Below are 24,861 nucleotides of genomic sequence, written 5' to 3' on the forward strand. Positions count from 1 at the left end.
TACTACTGGGGACAACACACAGCGGTCTATTGTTTTGGAACACGTGTCGAGGGGGGGGGGCCCCAGACATAACTTCGCTTGGGGCCCCAGAAATGCCAAGACCGCCCCTGTATATATATATATATATATATATATATATATATATATATAGTTACTCATGTCTGTGCAGCCCTTGCTACTTATATAGAAAATAATAAATAAAGTAATCCTTACCTGTCGACGCTCCCTGGTTTCTCCCTGCTCAACACTGACACATCTCTACAGTGACAGGCTGCTCTACCAATCAGTTTATGAATAGTGAGGTCCCGGCACTCCAAAAATAGGTTAAAAATCCAAAATTTATTAAATCATTTTAAAATTCAGCTGAGCGTGTCATGCTGTATGGCCAAGTGGACTGACGCGTTTCGCGCATGCGCGCTTAGTCATAGTCTGGTGGTCAGTGTGCAACCAATGGTATAAAAGCAAATAAAACATGATACCACGCGGGTTGAGAATTTATAAAACATCCACGACCATATTTTGTGATGAATTCCAAAAAGAATGGGAAGAAGCGCTCACGGAGTGCTCCTTGAAACTCATCAGAGCCATAACAAAGTATGAAAAGATAAAATTAGAGGAACTCAAACCTCAACTGGTGGAAATAAAAAATTCAGCACATGAATACTCGGACACCACAGAATATAAGGATCTTAATGATAAAATGCAGCAAAAGATATAAGAATTGGAAAATTACATTGTTTCTGTGAAAAAAAACAAATTTAAACGTGACAATGAAGATTATTTGGCAAATCAGGTTTATACATGGAAACAATTTCGCCCCTTCAAACCACGACCAATATTAAAAAATAAAAATAAATCACCAACATCAAAAAACAACTTGCACGTCAGTTTTTCGCAAACAGACTCAGAGAGATCAGAGGAGTCAGATAACGATCAGACACTAGCACAGAGAATACAACTATTACTAAACGGAAAACCCACAATTATAGAGGAAAAGGGGAGGGTGCACGGTTGAACCTCAATGAATTCACACCGACCAGTACACGTACAAGACAAGGACAAGCAAATCAACAACAAAACAATGGACAGACGTCAAAAAACGACATAGTAGAGGAGGAAGAAAGCACAAGAAGAAAAACCAACAACAAAAAAGTGCCACCGAAAAAGAAGCATTAGACACACAGGACCCAACAAATATGGAGGACATAGTGAATTTGGACAGTATAATAAATTATTCCATGAAGACACTAACTAAAGACCATATTAGAATTCTCTCCAAGGGATTATCCTTTGTTCCATCTACTCACTTTGATTTATTCGACACATTAATGGACATAAATCGGCTAGCGAGAAGTCTTACAATAAAAAGACACTTCTTTACAGATAAAGAGGAATATGGGAAGGCAGAAGATTGCATTATGCCCAATGAATTCTCTGACCTAACTTTTAGAGAACAAGTAGGATTGGCTGAATTACAAGATATAGAATACGAGAGTAGACTTGGTACCAATGAAAGCATACACAATATGCCAACCAGCTACTCTAATCCTAACTTCTATCCTTACAAATCTAGAGTTCCAGCGTTAGACGACTTCCAACATGCGATGGAAAGAGATCTTCGCAAATTATTTCATGTAACTAAAATGTCAGCAGCACAACCAAATGTCACTCTAAAAGAACGAGAAGCCATACGTGACCTCAAACATGACGAACAACTAGTCATTAAAATGGCCGATAAGGGGGGAATATAGTTATTTTGGATAGGGACCTGTATATTAAACTAGCATATGATATATATTAAATGACAGCGAAACCTACCGTAGACTCGCATGTGATCCCACCCAACAATTCAAGACTTTCTTGTGCACAGTGGTGGAGGAGGGGGTGGCCCTGGGTATACTCTGCGACAGGGATGTGGCAGGTCTGGTTCCGGAGTGTCCCAGGGTCGCCACCTTCTATGGACTCCCCAAGGTGCACAAGGAGGTCTTCCCCCTGCCCCTCTGCCCCATTATCTCAGGGGTGGGCTCCCTAGGAGAGAAGTTGTGTGAATGGGTGGATAACCTATTGCAACCCCTAGTCCAACGGGTACCGGGTTATCTCCAGGATAGTGGCACAGTCCTTAGAGCCTTTGACGGGTATAAATGGTCAAGTAAGGACCAATGGCTCAGCTGTGACATCACAGCGTTATACTCCTCTATACCCCACAACCAAGCTTTGGAAGCCTTAGCTCACCACCTATACAAGTACAGCAACTATAGCTGTGACCTAAGAGAATATATTCTAGAAGTGACATCCTTTCTTTTGCGACACAATTATTTTTCCTTCAATGGTGAATTTTTCCTGCAAATCAGGGGCGCCCCCATAGGGGCTAAATTTTCACCAACCCTGGCTGGACTCTTCGTCGTGTGGTGGGAAGAGAGATTTATTTTCACTGGTTCTAACCCATTCTCCCCTGCCATGCGGTGGTACGGTCGTTTCATCGACGACGAGCTCATCGTATGGCAGGGGAGGGCATCTGAGGTTGTTGCATTCCTGGAATACTGCAACAGAAATGACAACAATCTCCAATTTACCCATGTTACAAATGCAGCATGTATCTCATTCTTAGACATCTGCCTAAAGGCAGACATAGATACTGGCGTTGTTCACACATCCTTGTTTCGGAAGCCTACCGCGGGCAATACAATACTGCACGCAATCACCCTCTGCATACAGTTAAAGCAATACCAGTTGGCGAACTCACCCGCATCAAGAGGGTATGCTCTCAACCCGACATGTACTCCAAACAATCCAAAGAGGCTTGTGCCAGAATGAAAGAAAGGGGATACAAAAAATATTACCTGGAAAGAGCAGAAAAGATTGTACAAACAAAAAATTGATCTGACTTACTAAGAAAGAAAGAACAGAAAAAAGAATTAACATCACAGACACCCATAACTTTCTCCACTCGTTTCTCCATGGAATATACGGAGATCACCAAAATAGTTCAACGGAATGCAAATATTTTAAGACAGGATGCGATACTCAGTACGATATTAAACGAAGGAATACGCTGCGTAGCACGGAGAGGACGCACCTTACGGGACGATTTATCCCCCAGCACCTTACCTACATTGAAAACCACTATGAATATAAGAGAAAAACCCAAAGGAAACTTCAAATGCGGTTTACCTCGGTGCAATATGTGCAGATATTGTAAAAATACCAAGGAATATACCAACAGCACTAACACGAAAAAATACAGTATTGTGGATTTTATTAATTGCGAAAAGGACCACGTAATTTATATAATAGAGTGTGAAGCGTGTGATTTAAAATATGTCGGCTGTACGATAAGAAAATTAAAAAAGAGAATCAGCGAACATATAACCGACATAAAAAGAAACTCCAACTCAGGCGCAGCAAAACATTTCATAGATGTACATAATGGGGACATTTCACACTTCACCTTCTATGGAATCAAGCATATAGCTGCACCCCAAAGGGGAGGCAACAGACAGGAACTACTTCGCAACAAGGAAGCCGAACATATTTTCAGATTGGATACAAGAATTCCTCTTGGACTCAATTACAAAAATGACCTTTTATACCATTATATAAATTAATTTTTCTTTAATTATTCGTACATTACCATCTCTCCTCATTTTGTAGTATGGGCACATTGGAATTTACATGGGTACATTGGAATGTTATAGTTCACAATTTTCATTCACTTTCTCATTTCTTCCATATATATGGATTTGCATGTACATCGTTTTCAATCATTCCAAACCAGAATTTTCTCCTTCCATTACATATTTCCTATATATATATATATATATATATATATATATATATATATATATATACGTCCACATATTCATTCACTCATTCATTCATTCATTTTGTCTGCACATGATGATTTTGCATTCACTTAGCTATTTTTGTTATGCAGCATCAAATGTATCCTCTGTTTATATATATATATGTTTACATTCATTCACATTGTCATCCATTCAACAGAGTGTTACATTCCCTTTCTGTCTATATTTATGCATATATATTGCCAACATATTTTACAAGTTAGCATCTAGGGCAGTGTTCACATTATGCGGTTTGGTCATCCAATATATGATAGAATTTGACATTTTAATTCATGAACATGGGACCAGACCGCTATTATTATAAGCACGCCCCAGTGTGAACTACATTCCATTATACCCTACACCCTATCCTCTTCATTATACTGCAACTGTGGATATATCCATATTGCAACATAACACTCAGCAAACCCACATTTGCAGTGTGAACTAGTTGCCATACTGACTGGGCAGTGCACAAACAGAACCTGATTATTGATTGCACACATTCATCCCACCTGCACATACCTGCATTGGGAGAAATCTTATTGGCCATTATTTGCTTTTATACCATTGGTTGCACACTGACCACCAGACTATGACTAAGCGCGCATGCGCGAATCGCGTCAGTCCACTTGGCAATACAGCATGACACGCTCAGCTGAATTTTAAAATGATTTAATAAATTTGGGATTTTTAACCTATTTTTGGAGTGCCGGGACCTCACTATTCATAAACCATTTACCTGTCGACGGACAGCCACCGCCAGGAACCGTGCACCCTCCTGCATATGCCGAGACCTTAATGGACACACGGGGAGGTGAGCTGAATTCCACTACCTATTTTTTGCTCTACCAATTACTGAGCGAGACGAGACAGTGCGACCAGCGTGTCACTTCAGAGACGGCCTCAGAAGGCTCAGTGGTGGCTGCATGGATACATATGGACAGGTAAGTATCACTTTATTATTTTCTATATAATTTAATCGGCTGCTAACCAGGCACCTCCTATTACATCTACTAATACACATAGTGATGCACAGTCAGCAGGTGACGATTTTTAAACCTGCTAATACTCGGCTTCTCGGCTAACCTGCTGCAGAACCTCATACAGTTCGCTTGCTTACACTCACCTCCTGCAGTTCTCACCTCCATCCCCCGCATGCACATAGTATTGTTGTTACACTCGTACAGACAGCTCAGGCCTGTACACTTAGGATGAGCAAATTTACAGTAGTGGCGAAGTGCTTCACTATGCTCGGACGTCAGCTTGACCTCTCCTCATGGCCTTTCTAAATGACTGCAACATATGCCCCACCTCACCTCCTCGGATTTGGTGGATACATTGTACAAGGCAAAAAAATTCCTCCCTGCTGCATCCTATTGGGATATGGTGGTTAAAATTACACATAGGGCATATACACTCACCGGCCACTTTATTAGGTACACCTGTCCAACTGCACGTTACCACTTAATTTCTAATCAGCCAATCACATGGCGGCAACTCAGTGCATTTAGGCATGTAGACATGGTCAAGACAATCTCCTGCAGTTCAAACCGAGCATCAGTATGGGGAAGAAAGGTGATTTGAGTGCCTTTGAATGTGGCATGGTTGTTGGTGCCAGAAGGGCTGGTCTGAGTATTTTAGAAACTGCTGATCTACTGGGATTTTCACGCACAACCATCTCTAGGGTTTACAGAAAATGGTCCGAAAAAGAAAAAACATCCAGTGAGCGGCAGTTCTGTGGGCGGAAATGCCTTGTTGATGCCAGAGGTCAGAGGAGAATGGGCAGACTGGTTCGAGCTGATAGAAAGGCAACAGTGACTCAAATAGCCAACCGTTACAACCAAGGTAGGCAGAAGAGCATCTCTGAACGCACAGTACGTCGAACTTTGAGGCAGATGGGCTACAGTAGCAGAAGACCACACCGGGTGCCACTCCTTTCAGCTAAGAACAGGAAACTGAGGCTACAATTTGCACAAGCTCATCGAAATTGGACAGTAGAAGATTGGAAAAACTTTGCCTGGTCTGATGAGTCTCGATTTCTGCTTGAACATGACAATGAGTTCACTGTACTCAAATGGCCTCCACAGTCACCAGATCTCAATCCAATAGAGCATCTTTGGGATGTGGTGGAACGGGAGATTCGCATCATGGATGTGCAACCGACAAATCTGAGGCAACTGTGTGATGCCATCATGTCAATATGGACCAAAATCTCTGAGGAAGCTTCCAGCACCTTGTTGAATCTATACCACGAAGAATTGAGGCAGTTCTGAAGGCAAAAGGGGGTCCAACCCGTTACTAACATGGTGTACCTAATAAAGTGGCCGGTGAGTGTATATCTCCATACCGAAACTACATAATAGGACGTATTCCATCGTCCGCGTGCCCCAGATGTCAGAGCCTCAATGCCGACCTTTATCATTGCTTTTGGGATTGCTCGGAGATCCAGGTATTCTGGAAACAAATTAAAGACTTTGCATGCGCTAATTTGCTGAACTATGTGCCTTTAACCATCAGCCCTTTGAAATTAGGTACAAAGGGGGTGACTGCCCCCAGTAGTATATAGCCCCTCTGTGCACTCCCCCAGTAGTATATAGTCCGCCTGTGCACTCCCCCAGTAGTATATAGTCCCCCTGTGCGCTCCCCCAGTAGTATATAGCCCCCCTGTGCACTCCCCCAGTAGTATATAGCCCCCCTGTACACTCCCCAGTAGTATATAGACCCCCGCTTTGTGCTCACCAGTAGTATATAGACCCCCCCCCCCTGTGCTTTCCCCTCCCATATAGCAAATAACATTAAAAAAAAAAAACACTTATACTCACCTGGGTCCGGGCATCTTCTCTTCCCCTCTTGTGGCCGCACTGCAGCGGTCACAAGAGGCCACTCTCCCCTTGCCCTGTCGCCAGCGCCCCAGTGACATCACTCAAGCACCAGAGACAGAGAGCGGCCTCTTGTGACCGCTGCGGCCACAAGACTGACTGACAGGGAGGGAGCCAATGGCTCCCTCTCTGTCAGTGCTGCTGCACGGTAACTATGAGCGCTTGTTACAAGTGCTCATAGTTACTGTGCAGAGCGCAGTTCAGTAGACAGGTATACTGAGCTGCAGTAGAGGTCCGAACAGCTGGCCTCCGCGGTCCATGTTCGAACCGCTGTCCGCCAGTTGAGGGCCCCTCTTGTATAGGATCCTGATACCAGTGATGTAATAGAATGGTGTATACAGCTGATACTAATAATGGAATAAAATGGTGTATACAGCTGATACTGTACTTATGTTATACTGTATTCAGTGCCAAGTTTTAGGGCCGGGCAATACTTCCCATATGCAGGGATGTACGACAAAAGTTCATAATACTTTACTGTTTGCTGTATGGCGACTGTCTCATTAACCACAGACATGACTGCGCGCTCTTCCATCATTATATATGTATATCTGTATGCTCTACATGTTCCTGCTTCTAGTAGACACTTAAATTTGCATTTTCTATACTTTGTTCTTTAACCAGACCAGGGCCGTCTTACCCATTGGGCATGGTAGGCGGCTGCCCGGGGGCCCTTGCGTCCTAGGGGGCCCCTGCCCGCTGTGACATATTCCCTGTCCCCGGTCCCCAAGCAAGCTCCCTTGTAGGAATTGTGCCTGTGCTGCCGTCAGCCACTCCCCCCTCCCCCCCTCGGCCGACGTGACATCTTCCTTGTCCCTGGTCTGCACGGCGCAAGCTCCCCCTTGTAGGTGCTGTGCAGTGCTTGTGCTCTGAGTCCTGCCGTCGCCCCTGATCATGTGACTCCTCCTCCTCCATGTGACTGATCACATGACTGTGACATCATGGCAGGTCCTGGAAGCACAGGGGAAGCACACGGCTCCTGTACAGCTCTGCAGGTGGAGGGAAGGAGCTGGGGGACAGCGGGAGGATTAACCCCTTCAGGACTGAACTTTATTAATTCTTACGTATGAAGTGTTTTTTTTTCTATGGTTTCAAGCGATACCAGAAATATTACATTGTCTCATCTTCTCTCTATTCATCTCCCAACACTCCAGGATCCTCTGCTGATATCTTCTATATAAGAGACCGACCCATCAACCATGGAGAGAGACAGAGACAAGATGGCCGAGAGGATAATAACCCTCACCCTACACATACTCTTTCTGCTTACTGGGGAGGTGAGGGATTCTGGGAGTGATGTCATCATGACATCATTCTTATCTATGGAATAACAGATGGATAGGACTGGGGAGGTGAGGGATTCTGGGAGTGATGTCATCATGACATCATTCTTATCTATGGAATAACAGATGGATAGGACTGGAGAGGTGAGGGATTCTGGGAGTGATGTCATCATGACATCATTCTTATCTATGGAATAACGGATGGATAGGACTGGAGAGGTGAGGGATTCTGGGAGTGATGTCATCATGACATCATTCTTATCTATGGAATAACATGGATAGGACTGGAGAGGTGAGGGATTCTGGGAGTGATGTCATCATGACATCATTCTTATCTATGGAATAACAGATGGATAGGACTGGAGAGGTGAGGGATTCTGGGAATGGATGGAGTGATAGTAATGTGTCTCTCCATACACAGGATTACACAGTAGTGAAGAAGTCCTCTAGTGGGCGCTGTGGGGCCCCTGGGTGTGAAGGACGGGGAAGAACCCTGAGCCCAATCCCGGGGCCCCTGATACATGAGGAAATGGAGGAAGAGAAGATCCTAGAAGTCACCAACAAGATGGTGGAGCTGCTGAGTGGAGAGGTGAGACTGTGGCTGCTGGGAATGCTGGGACATTATACAGTAACACCACTGGAGGGGTGGGGAGGATGACTGTGTGATCATTGTGTGTGTCAGGTTCCTATAAGGTGTCAGGACGTGGCGGTCTATTTCTCCATGGAGGAGTGGGAGTATGTAGAAGGACACAAGGATCAGTACAAGGATGTGATGCTGGAGGATCAGCAGCCCCTCCCATCAGCAGGTAATAGACAGGACTATATACACACCTCCTCTCTGTATTATCTGGATGGAAAGAATGAATTCAGTCTCTGTATGTGTTCCCTCCAGTCAGATCCAGTAAGAGAACAGCACCAGAGAGATGTCCCCGTCCTCTTCTCCCACAGGATCAGGATCAGGTAGATGGAGATGTTCCTTATGATCTGTACATCCCACCTGACTTCTCCTCCTGTCTGATGACTCTTACAATATTTCTTCCTCAGCTAATGAGTCAGGGGGAAGAGTTGTATGGTATAGACATAATAATAAAAGAAGAGGAGACAGATGACAGCAGTGATGAGCAGTATAAGGGGGACATCACTACAGGTAACCGCCCAGGTGAGTAGTGACCACTAAATGCAGAGAACAGTCACACATTCTCCTCAGTCACCGGCTGTAACTATTCTGTGTGGAATATTATAAGCTCTGTGTCCTGTCAGTTTTCCAGCTATAAAATCATTCAGCCTAAATCCTTATATACATCACAGCCCCAATGAACACAATGTGTTGTGTACTGGGGAGAAACTTCCTCCACACTAGCGTTATAGGCCCTGGCCTGGGGAGTCGCTGTGACGTCCCTTGTTCGGGGAGGGTCATCCAGGAAGCTGTGTGGAAGGCTCTGACCACTTACCAAGGACGTATGTAGCCAGAGGCCGGCCAGCAGGTTATCGGTATGTAGGGGGTCAATAGTCCTATTATTTATTTGAGAAGAGTTTCCGTTACTTTTCCTACTAAGGACGTCATCTCCCCGGCCTCCAGCTTCTAGATTCTTCTCCCTGACACTTCCTGCGGATGGGAACAGATCTGATCATTCTTATTATGTTACATAAAAAAGAGTAACTTTCCATGTCTGCAATATGTTTAAGCTTCTATTACTGGGAAATAAGAGAAATGGTGTTTTCTCCTTTGCAGATGATTCTACCAGGAGCTCAGGGGGACATCAGATCTCCTCAGAGGATCATATCACACAAGATACATATGAGGAGCCGTCCACTATCCCAGATACACCCTCATGCTTTATTCACAATACATATTTTAAAGGGGAGATGGCATTTTCATGTTCAGAATGTGGGAAATGTTTTACTAAGAAATCAAATCTTCTTCGCCATCAAAGAATTCACACAGGGGAGAAGCCATTTTCATGTTCAGAATGTGGGAAATGTTTTAGACATAAATCAAAGCTTGTTACCCATCAAAGAATTCACACAGGGGAGAAGCCATTTTTATGTTCAGATTGTGGGAAATGTTTTACTGACAAATCAAATCTTCTTCGCCATCAAAGAATTTACACGGGGGAGAAGCCATTTTTAAGTTCAGTACGTAGGAAATGTTTTAAAAGGAAATCAACACTTGTTGAACATCAAAGAATTCACACAGAGGAGATGCCATTTTCATGTTCATAATGTGGAAAATGTTTTACTCAGAAATTACTTTTGGTACACATCAAAGAACTCAAAGAGCACTCAGTTTTATGTTCAGAATATGGGAGATGGTTTGTTCAGAAAATGTGTTTTTAAATATCAGAGAACTCACACGGGGAGAAGTCATTTTAATGTTCAGAAATCAGTAAATGCTGTAAAAGAAAAACAGAATTTGTTAAACATCAAAGAACTCACACGGTGATGCGGTATCCATTCAATGAATATGAAAAGTGTTTTAATTACAACACAAATTTTCCCATACCTCAATTTTCTCATATCTCATACCACAGGGAACAAATCGTTTTTATGTGAGAAGTGTGTCAAGACTGTGTGTGAAGCCTTTTTAAAAATCTGAGAATTCACACAGGGTTGGAGCATTTTTTATGTTCAGAATGTAGGAAATGTTACACCCTGAAAGCAAGTCTTTAAATTCACACATGCTCTCAATGTGGGAAATGTTTTATTGCAAAATTAATGCTTGTCAGATATCAGCAAAGTCACACGGGGAGGAGACATTTCTATTAGAGATGAGAGAAATTTTCAAAAGTTCTGCAGATTCGCTGAGATTTGTCACTAAGTTCTGCTTTGTCCGAAACATAAGCGAACCGCAATAAAACAGCTGAATGATGGCAGCTACAATATTGGGACTGTAAGGGCTTTTATACTGTGAATAATGCCTCAATTCACACTTGTCACATCAAAAAAGCAAGTTTTAATGTCCCAGTAATTTAAATGGGAGAAGAGACAAGACAAAAGTTGCGTTTAATAGAAAGTGACATGTTATTTCTTCAGAGTGTTAAAGAACTTTTGTGGCAAAAAGTTGTGTGCCACTAATTGTACACTGTACACTGCATAACCAGGAAAAAATTCAATGTGTGGTGAAATTAAAAAAAAAAAAAAAGTGCATTTTTCTTATTTGGAGGGTATTTGTTTTTACGCCATTCGCCCTAGGGTAAAACTGACTTGTTATATATGTTCCTCAAGTCATTACGATTACAACGATATGTAACATGTATAACTTTTATATTATCTAATGGCTTGTAAAATATTCAAACCATTGTTAACAAATATATGTTCCTTAAAATTGCTCCATTCCCAGGCTTATAGCGCTTTTATCCTTTGGTCTATGGGGCTGTGTGAGGTGTCTTTTTTTGCGCCACGATGTTTACTTTCTATCGGTACCTTGATTGCGCATATGCAAATCCAAAAATGCATATCCAAAAATGCTCAATTTTGCACTTTGGAATTTTTTTTGCGCTTACGCCGTTTACAGTGTGAGATCAGGAATATGATTAAATTAATAGTTCGGGCGATTACCCACGCGGCGATAGCAAATATGTTTATTTATTTTTATTTATAACATGGGAAAAAGGAGGTGATTTTTATTAGGGGAGGGGTTTCTTTTATTAATAATAACCCTTTTTTTTTTTTACACATATACTAGAAGTCCCCCTGGGGTTACAGCTATTCCCCCTGGGGAACTTCTAGTATAAGTACACTGATCTCTCATTGAGATCTATGCACTATAGTTATATTGCATAGATCAATGAGATCGGCAATGTATTGCTTTCGGCTGCTGCAGCCGAAAGCAATCGCGTGCCGAGCCGGGATCAGCGCCATTACAGCGCAGACCCCGGCCGCTGCCGGAAGCAAGGATCGCCCTTCCGTGACTATGTCGCGATCCTCCAACTTTGACAGCTGCATTCGAATACTTAATTAGCGGGAACGACGATAATAACCTCGGTAACGGTCTACATGCAGCACCCGGGACCGCTATGTGGAGATAGATGCCCGTGTTGGGCCGCACCACGGACATTAAATTTGGTAATGGGACTGCGTTTATTCACGTGTCCTAACTGACTGGGAATATTTTTTTTATCGGATTATTATATTAATTGGAATCTAAAAAAGACCTTTCATTGTGGGGACATATTTCTCTTTGGACTTTGCTTGGATAGACATGATTGGTGACTGGTGATTTACACGTTGACATCAGGCACGGGACGTTAAAATCCGATGTTATCCAGGCCTAGTTAATCTTAATGAAAGTGATCCTGTCCAGACTGTGGTAAGAAGACAGCCCTGGTCTCCTTGGTGTGACAATAGCCCCTGCCGCCCTGAATACCCTCTCCGATGCTAAGCTGCTGTGGGGCTTTACTGTTATGGAGAGATATCCAGATTTTTGCCCAGAACTGCACCAGATCGGTTATATTTAGCGTCAAGGGTGAATCCATACACCACCTGGTATTTCAGCTGCTGCTGGTCAATGTTGTATGTATGTTGCCGTCCTTTTACAACAGCAGATGGATTCAAGTCTTTCAGGATTGACTGCAGGCTGAACCAGCTGCCATGGCTACTGCTAGCCCTATTACCTCCACTAGCAGTCGTTTGCGGAGTGAATAGGGTCGCCACGAGGAGGTGTTATTGGGGATAAAGGTTGTGATGGTAGGCCAAACCACTGCAGAGTAACTCGGTGATAATGTCTTAAAATCACATATTAAATCTTAAACCTTTTTGATATCTCACTATAAACAGTATAACTAAAAAGCTACATGATGCACGGTGTGAACCATGGGCGGATCACTGGACCTTTACAGGCTACGGTACAACAAGCGGGCGCAGGTCTCTATATCTCCAGGAGGATGGTTAGTGGAGAATGGTCGCAATAGAGCAAAACAAAAAGTTTTGGGCTATTGCGACCATTCTCTACTAACCATCCTCCTGGAGATATAGAGACCTGGGCCCACTTGGCGTCACGAACAGGATTCAAACCTTGTTGTTGCCTGTGTATCTTATCACAAGGAACTGTGTACTGTGTGTGTGCTAGATTGTCTACGCATTGTAAAGAACTGTGTACTTTTCCTCACCAAAGCGGAATACAATTCCGGATTCGGGACTATATCCTGTGTTTCCAAACTCTGGAGGGCCCGCTAGCCAAGGCGCAGGAAGGCTGTACATGAGTGCGGGAAGAGTCCAGTAAAAACGCGCCAAAGTCTCAACACCGCCCTTTAGGGGAACACAAGAGTACAGTGTTGTTTCTGGGAGGACCCCTGATGGTGAGACACCTTGTTGTCTGTACTCCCGGCTCTGCCCATGTCCTTGCAGCCCTTGCACCATACATTACCTAGCAGGTCTTCTCCTTCGCTCCATCTTCCTCCAGGTCCCGCGCGCAGCAGCTGCTTGGGTGCGGTCTGACTGAGCTGTCAAACCGCTCAGCCAATCACTGGCTGCGGCAGTCCCGGCCTGTGATTGGCTGAGCGGTCTGACAGCAGCTGCTGCACGCGGGACCAGGAGGAAGACGGAGCGGAGGAGAAGTCCTGCTAGGTAATGTATGCTGCTTGAATCGTCAATTGCCCGCCGCACACCGCTATTCCACACAATGATGTACGGTGGGTGCCCGATGATTTTAGGTTTGAACCTAAATAAATGATCAGCCGATGACATGATCATAGGCTGATTGTTTTCTCTATTCCACCGAGCGATAATTGGGCCGATTCGGAGTCCCAAGGGGGAGAGAACAGTTTTTTGGCATCCAGGACCTCGATCAAGACATCCGACTTCACTTTGCTGGATGAAGAGGAGTATGCGGTGGAGGCCACATTTGACGATGGTGACTGTGTGGTTATCCCGATGCCACCGCCCAGATCTGAGACTCTGGCCCCAGCAGAGCCGCCAGGCCGCAACCCTTCCGAGGAGGGACTACGTCAGCTGCCGCAGAGAGTCCGCAGAGACTGGACATACTGAGAGACATTGTCCCAGCTAAGCAGCCGCCCTTCTGTCATCCGGCAACAGAACGGAGTGAGACGCAACAGAAGACGGTGACAGCTCAACCACAGTTAAGTAACTTGGCTACCCGAAGTGTGACCGCAACAGAGCTGGAGCGTGAGTTCATTCAACGACTAGACCAGCCGCGCCCTGGTGAGAAACCCTTAAAGAGGCGGAGAGCCACGGTCTTCTCCTTCGATAGGGAGAGAGGATTCGGGGTCATTCAAGATTCCTATTCTGGTGAGCATGACCGTGTGAGTCGTAGAGCAGCCAAAAGGGCCTAGACAAAACCTAAAAGAAGGGGAGATTATTGATTACACACCTTACACGTTTGAACGTGAAAGATGGGCAGGAGATGTCACTACACCCCGGCATATGTAACTGCACCCTGGTCACCATACTGTCACTGTGTGTGTGACTGTGTGTGTGTTTTTTTTTTTCTATATAGCAGCAGTACTGGTATTTTTCAGTCATTAAGCAGTGGTAGTGTGTTCAAGATTTGGCGGTATTACTTTTCTGTTGTGTAGTGGTAATATTTAGTCACTATGGGGTGGTGATATGGAAACCAGCTCAGTTGCCCCTAGCAGCCAATCAGATTCCACCTTTAATTCCTCACAGACTCTTTAGAAAATGAAAGGTGGAATCTGATTGGTTGCTAGAGGCAACTGAGCTGGTTTCACTTTACACCATGTTAGATAAATCTCCCTCTGTGTATATATGTCTTTTTTATACAGGGGGGGGGGGGCTCCCACCATTTCCATTCTCTGCCTAGGGCACCAAAACTCCTTGTCCTGTATCACACACAGCGCTCTGCTGCAGGCATATATAACACACACATACACAGCTCTGCTCCACACACATCACAGACAGCTCTGCTGCATACACATCACTTCAGCTCATCCAGCACAGCAGAGTCCTGCATACACTGAGCAGCAGCCCCTGATCATGTGACTCCTCCTCCATGTGACTGATCACATGACTGTGACATCATGGTAGGTCCTGGAAGCACACAGACTAGATGCAATTTCCTTGTGAATCTAGAAAAATGTATAGTATGGCACCGTGTTAGCCAGAAAAATCCATATCGTGGTAAATACTTGAAATCAAAGTATTTTAGGAGTGATACCTTTATTGGCCAACAAAAAACTGTTAGAGCTGTGAGCTTTCGGGATTCACAAGATCCCTTTGTCAGACAAGTTCACAAATGAATGACTTACAGAAACAGCACAACATTTTAGGGATGTTACAAGCCAGAAGGGAGAGACATCTGTGAATGGGGGGGGGGGGGGGGGTGAGGGGGTATATACATCACATAGATAAGCCAGGGCAATAAAAAGGACTTGTTGTAAATTAAAGGTTATTTGGAAGTCCAAGATTGTTGGTCAGTTCAGTCTTATCTGTGGAGTGTGTCCATGTAGTGGGTCATAAATCCAGGTGCCAGGTTTAATCCATGTGTTAATGATTGGAATGTTTTTATCAATTTGAATTCCCACACTTTCCTCTCTCTGTCACTCTGGAAGTGACCTTTGAGGACCATAACCCTTAAATCTGTTATTCTATGGTCCAGTCCTGAGAAATGTTGGCCTACAGGGGTGTTGAGACTTCTTTTTATTGTATGTCTATGTAAGTGTATGCTCTAACAGTTTTTTGTTGGCCAATAAAGGTATCACTCCTAAAATACTTTGATTTCAAGTATTTACCACGATATGGATTTTTCTGGCTAACACGGTGCCATACTATACATTTTTCAAGAATCATAATGGAAGATACCCCAATGTACCGAACACAAATGGATCTTAAAACCCTACTGAAGAAACTGGCACAACTGAACAGCGACATCTTCTTCCTATCCCAATGCAAAAAGGATAATTTGATTCCCAAGGGTCTCATGGTCAAGAACCCAACTCGATGTACGTACAATACTTACTTTACACAGAAACTGTGCTACAGAACATCTGAACGTCTGAGGAACCACCTCATCCACATTTTCTACAGCAAGAAGAAAACTGTCCAAGAAGCAATTAATTCTCTGAACACAACACAAGGACCAACATTTTGCTCAACAAGAGAAATACTTTGGAATTTCCACAATAAACTACAACATCAACTTATAATCAACAAGAAGAAGAAACTCTACAGACTTAGGATGAAAGCAGGTCTCATAACACCGGTGAGAAAATTGGATCAGCACAAGCTGGAAACATCTTCTTCAGTTGTAAACCTCTCACAGTATCAGCCAAACACAGCAGAAATGAATGTTCTGTCTAAAGGACTCACCTTCTGCCCTGCAAAACAACTTGACAGAACCCAATTTTGCAGTGATATAGAAGAATTTTTTCGCAGATTACGATTAAAAGAGTTTTTCTATGACAGAATGGATTTTAACTCACAAACTGACACGAAACAAGAACCTACAAAAAAGAAAAAGAGGACAACCTGGACTCCACAACCCGGAAATAATCAAACCCTGGATTACTACATAGACTGTTTTAGAAAGAAAGTTAAATCTGGTATTTTGGATAAACAACACAACCAAACACATAACCTCAGTGCAGAGGAAAGGAAAGCTATAAAATCTCTAAAACTTAACAAAAATATCATTATTAAACCGGCAGATAAAGGAGGAGCTGTAGTGATTATGAACACGTCTGATTATATCAAGGAAGCAAAGAGACAACTCCAGGACAGAAGATACTACAAGCCATTGCAGGAGGACCCCACAAAACGATATACTAAGGAACTCTTAAACGTCATAGGGAGCTTCAACTCTACATCTACCAATCTACTGGACCTTGTACCAGACAATCCCAAAATGGGGACTTTCTACATCCTACCAAAAATACACAAAGAAGGTAATCCAGGGAGACCAATCATCTCTGGTATTGGGACACTAACAGAAGCCATCTCTGGCTGGGTTGAAAATATTTTAAAGCCTTTGGTGAAGCAAACACCCAGTTATGTCCAGGACACCACTGACATTCTATACAAACTGTCAGCCCTGGGCCCACTACCACAGGATACAATATTGGCCACCATGGATGTGGAATCTCTGTATTCAAACATCCCCCATGAGGATGGCATTGCTGCCTGCCAACACTTCCTTCAGAAACACAACAGAGCCATGGAACCAACAACACAACTCATCAGGTTTGTGCTTAGCCATAACTATTTTTGTTTTGGGGAAGACATGTATCTGCAATGTATGGGAAGTGCTATGGGAAGCAAAATGTCTCCTCAATATGCCAATCTCTTCATGGCCAAATTGGAGGAGGAGTTCCTAAATACTTGTATGATCAAACCTCTAGCTTATTTCCGGTACATTGATGATTTACTCATCATTTGGACAGCATCGGAAGAGGAACTGCTCACCTTCCACAGCAACTTTAATAATTTCCATCCCACCATCAAACTCACACTCAGCTACTCCAAATCCAAAATCCATTTCCTGGACACAACCATATCTATAGAGAACAACACCATACAAACATCAATCTACAAAAAACCTACAGGCCACCCAGCATACTTAAAATGGAACAGCTTTCATCCAAACCACACAAAAAAGTCCATCATCTATAGCCAAGCCCTCAGATACATTAGGATTTGTTCTGATGATAAAGATAGAGAACACCACCTATCATCTTTAAGAGAGACATTCCTAAAACAAGGCTACCATCCAATAACCATTGATGAACAGATCCACAGAGCCAAAAGAATTCCAAGACAAAGCCTCCTGGAATATAAGCAGAAGGAGGAGAACAGCCGGGTGCCATTGGTGGTCACCTATAACCCTAATATGAAGATCCTAAAAAAGATTGCTGCTGAACTACAACCAATATTCCAGAGGGACAACAGACTGAAAGAGATTTTCCCAGAATTACCTCTTCTTTCATTCAAACAACCCCCGAATTTAAGAAACCTCCTTGTAAAAAGCGCTCTGACATCAACAACAGAGACTGGCACCTTCCCCTGCAACAACAGAAAATGCAGCACATATCCCCACATATTGCAAACAAACACAATCCGCATCCCCAACACACAGCGAGACTACACAATCACCAATGCTTTTTCATGTACATCCTCCAATGTGGTCTACATGATAAAGTGTACACGATGCCCCACAGGGATTTACATTGGGGAAACAAAACAGAAACTACAAACTAGAATGAACCTACATAGACATACAATAAAAAGAAGTCTCAACACCCCTGTAGGCCAACATTTCTCAGGACTGGACCATAGAATAACAGATTTAAGGGTTATGGTCCTCAAAGGTCACTTCCAGAGTGACAGAGAGAGGAAAGTGTGGGAATTCAAATTGATAAAAACATTCCAATCATTAACACATGGATTAAACCTGGATTTATGACCCACTACATGGACACACTCCACAGATAAGACTGAACTGACCAACAATCTTGGACTTCCAAATAACCTTTAACTTACAACAAGTCCTTTTTATTGCCCTGGCTTATCTATGTGATGTATATACCCCCTCACCCCCCCCCCCCCCCATTCACAGATGTCTCTCCCTTCTGGCTTGTAACATCCCTAAAATGTTGTGCTGTTTCTGTAAGTCATTCATTTGTGAACTTGTCTGACGAAGGGATCTTGTGAATCCCGAAAGCTCACAGCTCTAACAGTTTTTTGTTGGCCAATAAAGGTATCACTCCTAAAATACTTTGATTTCAAGTATTTACCACCTTGTGAATCTATGTACCCTTGATGACATCACACTCATGTGACTCATGTGGGAGGAGCTTAATTTTTCCCGGCCTTTCTTAGAATTAGTAAGGAAGCAGTAGTGGAGGGATGTGTGGAGTCAGTGCAGGGAAGGAGTTGGGGGGAAATTAACCCCTTCAGGACCAAGTTGGTTTTTGAGACATTTGAGGCAATTTTTTTTTTTTTGCCGGACTTTGTGATGAGTTGTGTTTATATTGTCTCCTGAATTATTCAGATTCTTGGCCTTGTTGCATTTAAAAGGCCTCTGTGTTGCCAAGACAGTTGGAACCCCCACAAGTGACCCCATTATGGAAACTACATCCCTTAGGAAATGTAACAATGGGTGTAGTGAACATATGGATGTTCAACAAATGTGGAACAATGTGCGTGAAAATAAAATATTAAATTTTTTACACTATAATGTTGGTTTAGCCTTAAATTTTTTATTTTCACAAGGGGTTAAAAGATTAAAAAAAAAAAAGATGTGTAGAACAATTTTCCCCTGAGTCCGTAAATACCCCACATGTGGACATAAAGCGCCATGTGGGCGCAGGGCAAGCCTCCGAAAGGAAGGAGCGCCATTTGGATTTTGGGGGCTGGATTCGGCCAGAATGGATGTCGCATTTACAGAGCCGTTGTGCTGCCAAGACAGTGAAAACCCCCCCAAAAGTGACCCCATTCTAGAAACCACACCCCTCAGGGAATCTAACAAGGGGTGCAATGAGGATATGGACCCCTTGATGATGGGCACATTTGTACCGTGAAAGTGAAAAAATGAAAATTTGTGCCCGTCACCAGTGGGGTCCATATCCTCACTGCACCGCTTGTTAGATTCCTTGAGGGGTGTAGTTTCCAGAATAGGGTCACTTGTGGGGGGTTTCCAGTGTTTTGGCAGCGCGAGGGCTCTGTAAATGCGACATGGCCCTTGAAATCCTTTCCAGTGAAATTCGTCTTCCAAAGGCCAATTGGCGCTCCTTCCCTTTGGAGGCTCGTCCTGCGCCCGCTTGGCACTTTATGTCCACATGTGGGGTATTTCCGTACATGGGAGAAACTGCGCTACATGTTTGGTGTTTTTTTTTCTTTTATCCCTTTGTAAAAATGAAAATTGAAGGCTAGAACAACGTTTTAGTGTAAAAAATTTAATTTTTCCTTTTTTACACCACATTGTTCTGAAAATCTGTGAAGCACCTGTGGGGTCCAGATGCTCACCGCACCCCTTGTTACATTCCTTGAGGGGTGTAGTTTTCTAAATGGTGTCCCTTTAGGGGTGTTTTTTAGGTTTTGGCACCCCAGAGCCTCTGCCAACCTGAAGTGGTACAGTCAGAAATGACCAAATATAACGGAGCCATTGAAATTCACTAGGCGCTCCCTTACATCTGAGGCTTGTGGTTGCGTCAAATAGCACAATAGGGTCACATATGGGGTATTTCTATAAACTGCAGAAACGGGGAAATCAATATTGGGGTGAATTTCTCTGCTAATAGGTTTATATTTATGAAAAATATTGGATTACAATAAAATCTCTGCACAGAAAATTAAGATTTTCAAATTTCTTACACACTTAGTTTTTATTTCTGTGACTCCCCTAAAGGGTTAAAAAACTTTCTGGATATGCTTTTGCAGAGTTTGGGGGGGGGGGGGTGCAGTTTCTGAAATGGGGTGCTTTGTGGGGCTTTCTAACATACAGGCCCCTCAAATACACTTTTTGGCTGGGTTCACACTACGTATATTTCAGTCAGTATTGTGGTCCTCATATTGCAACCAAAACCAGGAGTGGATTAAAAACACAGAAAGGATCTGTTCACATAATGTTGAAATTGAGTGGATGGCCGCCATTTAATGGCAAATATTTGCTGTTATTTTAAAACAACGGCTGTTATATTGAAATAATGGCCGTTATTTACTGTTATATGGCAGCCATCCACTCAATTTCAACATTGTGTGAACAGAGCCTTTCTGTGTTTTTAATCTACTCCTGGTTTTGGTTGCAATATGAGGACCACAATACTGACTGAAATATACGTAGTGTGAACGCAGCCTTATAAACCTGAACAGGTCCCTAAAAATATCTGATTTTGAAATTTTAATGAAAATTTAAAAAATTGCTGCTGTTTTAAGCTTCCTATTGTCTAAAAAAAAAAATTAACGATAGTTCAATAAATGCCGCCAACATAAAGTAGACATGTTGCTAATGCTATCTGATGTATAATTTATGTGGCATAACCATTTTCTGTACAAGCAGAAAAGTTACAAAGTTGGAAAAATGCATTTTTTCAAATTTTTTCACATTATTTTGGGTTTTTCCATAAAGATTCATTATAAGTATCGACTCCAATTTACTAGAAATGTGAAGTACCATATGTCACAAGAAAACAGTTTCAGAATCAGCCGGATAGGTAGAAGCATGCCGAAGTTATTAATGACTAAAGTGACACAGGTCATATTCATAAAATTTGTCTCTGTCCTTAAGGCCATTTCAGGCTCTGTCCTTAAGGGGTTAAATGAAACAAAAATAATAATGAAGAAAAGTGACACCTACCCTTTAGGAGAAAAAGCAATCTTACACCACTGGGGCTTTCCAGTTAAGCTCTTAATCCTTCCTACAACTGGATGCTGTGAAGGTCCTTCTTCAGTCTTGGAATCTTCTGCCTCCTTCGGACCCTGCTACACCGAGGCGTGACGACACCAGACCTTCCTTTATAACTCCACTCTGGTCGAGAGGTCGACTGGCGAATAACTTTTCATAGACTTTTCATACAGGTTTATCTCTGTGTTAGTTATTTAAACCAATATGTGGCCTTTAGTATGGTTTTCTCTGATTGGTGAGTAATCTTATCTACTTGCACCAACTTTTTACCCCCCCCCCCCCCCCCCAAAAAAAAAGGTTTCCCTGAAAGGGTGCATGCACACTACAGAATCCAATGGTATCCAAATAAGCACGAGGAAACCATAAACATTCTATGTGCAACAAATTTGTGGGCAGAAAGTGTCGTCACAGTAACATCAATTAAGAAAAGTAAATTCTTTCGGCGGATGGCGAAATCCGCCTGTGCGTAGAATGGAGTCTATGGCACAGGCGGAGATGCACGCGGGCACGAGCGGAGATGAGCTACAAGATTGGGGGGTTATCCGCCCGGATTCCGTAGTGTGCATGCACGCTAAGAGGGAATGTTTCTGTTTCCTTTATTGTTACTGTGGCGACACTTTCTGCCCACAAATTTGTTGCGTATAGAATGTTTATGGTTTCCTCGTGCTTTTTTGGAGATTCAAACTCTTTATGTTCAGGGATTAAATTCCCTATTTAAAGGGCAACTCCAAAGATACAATAAAAAAATGAAGACACTCGCGCATTTTTTACTCACCATCCCTCTGGTGACGATCACTGATTGAATCTCCTGACTTCGGATCTCCCTCACTTCTGGGTTCCAGTAAAGTTAATGAGAGCACATGCACATCGGCAGCCTTTTCATTGGATGGAGCGCATCACATGGCTTCCAGCTAGCTAAGCCAATAAAAAAGCACCTCAAATGATATTATGGGCGTTAAGCTTACAGATAGAGAACATAGAATAAGGCTATACGCTGATGATGTGCTCTTAATATGTCGCAATCCCACTATTTCTATCCCTGCGGTTATAAATATTATACAGGAATGGAAAAAGAGCACGTGTCACGCAGCAGCTTCTACTTAGAAAGCTCAGTACTGGTGGCCTAGGGGTTCCTGAACTCGTATCTTATAATAGAGCGGTAATTTTATACCGGACAATTATTTTCTGGCCCTCATCTCCATCCCATATTAGGACTACTTTAGAGGATCCTATTGTTCCTGATTTTACCCTTACAATCATCCATTCCTCCTATGGAAAAAACTGTTGTAGAAAGGCATTGGGTTCATCTCACTAAAAGACACGTTCCCCTTTCTTTTCTTAAATCTCTTCTCCCCTTTATGGATTTCCCCACATGGATGTCCTCAAACTGCCAACCTCTACAAGACCTATATGATTCAGAGCCCGATAAGCAGTTCTCTGAGTTATCGTCCATTTTGTCTCTCCAACATTCTCGTTTCTTCTAATACCTCCAAGCTGGACGTTTCCTAGATTCCTTGGCCCCTCCTCATCCTAAGCTTACAGATTTTCGCAAGTATTTTTTAAGACGGAAAGATCACACTAAAAGGTTTTACGGCAGCTTCCAACTTGGTAACAAATACATATCCCGATACTAAACTGACCTTTATATGTAAGTAGGAGGAGGAATTGGCAGGAAGCTTTGAGCAACAACAATGGCGCCAAGTTTATAATTGGATTAAAAAAAAAAACTTGACGTGCATTAACCAATCAATTGGTTAATGAGAAAAATTCAGATGAGTTGGTACCTCACCCCAAGTAGGCTATCACATATGACTCAAAATTACTCCAATTTATGTTGGCGAGATTGCGCTCAAAAAGCTACCCGGTTACATACGTGGTGGTGTTGTCCAAGTCTCACTATTTTTTGGGAAGAAATTATTACATGACTTGCTCACTTAAAAAATCTCAGCTCACTGAATGCTCCCACCTCATCGTTAATGACAGACTACAGCGATCACGCTGCAGCCTGCCAATAACCCCTTAAATGCCGCAGCGCGATCGTGGCGTTTAAGTGTGAGTATAACTGCGGGGGTCCCAATTGTTTTAACAGACCGCCAGAGGTCTCTCACTTTCCTCTGTGCGGTCCATTCGGCGCTCTGCTGATTAAGTGTGCCACAGGCAGGTTCAATCAGCAGATCACCTATAACACTGATCAATGCTATGCCTATGGCTTAGCATTCTGCAGTGTATGCAATCTGATGATTGCATGTAAAAGACCCCCAGGGAGACTTAAAGGGGTACCCCGGTGGGGGGCATTTTTTTCCTGGGACCAGGGAGGAGGTGGCTGAGGGAAACGACGTCCACTCACCTCCCTGGTTCCAGCGGTAGGTCCCGCATCGCGGTGCTCCGGTCCCCGGCAGCTTCCTGGTGTCTGACGCGGGCCCGAGACGTGACGTCTCAGGTACGCTCAGCCAGTCAGTGACAGAGGCAGGATCAGTTTCAAGTCTGCTCAGATCCCGCATCTGTCACTGACTGGCTGTGCGGACCTGAGACGTATCATCTCGGGCCCGCGTCAGACACCAGGAAGCGGCCGGGAACAGGAGCGCCGCGATGAGGGACCCGCCGCTGGAACCGGGGAGGTGAGTGGACGTCGTTTCCCTCAGTCACCTCCTCCCCGATCCAAGGAAAAAAAATGCCCCCCCCCCCCCCTCGCTGGAGTACCCCTTTAAAGTGTGTATAAAAAAAATAAAAATGTTTTTAAAAATACCCCAAAGCCCCTCCTCCAATAAAAGTTAAAATCACCCCCCTTTCCAACATATAAAAATAAATAATATACCGTAGCGTGCGTAATTGTCCGATCTATTAAAGTATAACAATTGTAATCACTAACGGCGAACGGCGTAAACGAAAAGAGGGAAAAAAGTGCCAGAATTACCGATTTTTTGTTACATTCTATATAAAAAGATTTTTTTATAAAAAGTGATCAAAAATGTCTGAGCTACACAAATATGGTATTAATAAAAAAAAATGACACCCCATACAGCCCCGTAGGTGGAAAAATAAAACCATTATAAGCGTCACTATAGGCCCATTTTATTAATAATTAATTGCAAAAAAAAAGCATTTCATAAAAACAATTATACAATATTAGAGAATCTGTGTAACCTGCATATGGTTGTGTTCGTACTGACCTATAGAGTAATGGTATCATGTCGCTTTTACCATATAGTACATTACGTAGACACAGGAACCCTCCAAACGTTACCATATTGCATTCTATTTTACGATTTCACAATTTATATCTTCATAAATAATATATTTGGGATTCCGTCATACATGTTATGGTAAAATGAAAGACGCCATTACACAGTACAACTAGTCCTGTAACAAACAGCAAGCCCTCACATGGCCTGTAGATAGAAAACTGAGAGTGCTGGAGCTCTTAGAGGGGGAGGAGGGAAAGGAAAACGCAAAAATGGAAATTTGTGCAGTCCACTTATTATCACTTGGCCTGTCACAGGATATATCTCCATTTATTCATCATAACATCTTTCCTCCCTGAT

General features: G+C 43.1%; 1 protein-coding gene and 1 pseudogene across 1 annotated transcript in view; both read left to right on the top strand.

The window, feature by feature from the left end:
* LOC138786861 (zinc finger protein 585A-like) overlaps nucleotides 1–24,861 on the top strand; it is a 154,213-nt pseudogene that overhangs the window by 62,826 nt on the left and 66,526 nt on the right.
* Nucleotides 1–24,861, top strand: part of LOC138787567 (uncharacterized) — a 53,998-nt gene that overhangs the window by 21,748 nt on the left and 7,389 nt on the right. The window contains exons 7-14 of the mRNA XM_069964915.1: nucleotides 1,451–1,634; nucleotides 9,052–9,166; nucleotides 9,740–10,222; nucleotides 10,539–10,563; nucleotides 13,728–13,951; nucleotides 14,041–14,267; nucleotides 15,707–17,160; nucleotides 18,968–19,115. Coding sequence (XP_069821016.1) covers nucleotides 1,451–1,634; nucleotides 9,052–9,166; nucleotides 9,740–10,222; nucleotides 10,539–10,563; nucleotides 13,728–13,951; nucleotides 14,041–14,267; nucleotides 15,707–17,160; nucleotides 18,968–19,115 — 2,860 coding nt within the window. The remainder of the gene's footprint in view (nucleotides 1–1,450; nucleotides 1,635–9,051; nucleotides 9,167–9,739; nucleotides 10,223–10,538; nucleotides 10,564–13,727; nucleotides 13,952–14,040; nucleotides 14,268–15,706; nucleotides 17,161–18,967; nucleotides 19,116–24,861) is intronic.

Source organism: Dendropsophus ebraccatus, chromosome 3, assembly GCF_027789765.1.
Source record: "Dendropsophus ebraccatus isolate aDenEbr1 chromosome 3, aDenEbr1.pat, whole genome shotgun sequence".
Classification (NCBI taxonomy): Eukaryota; Metazoa; Chordata; class Amphibia; order Anura; family Hylidae; genus Dendropsophus; species Dendropsophus ebraccatus.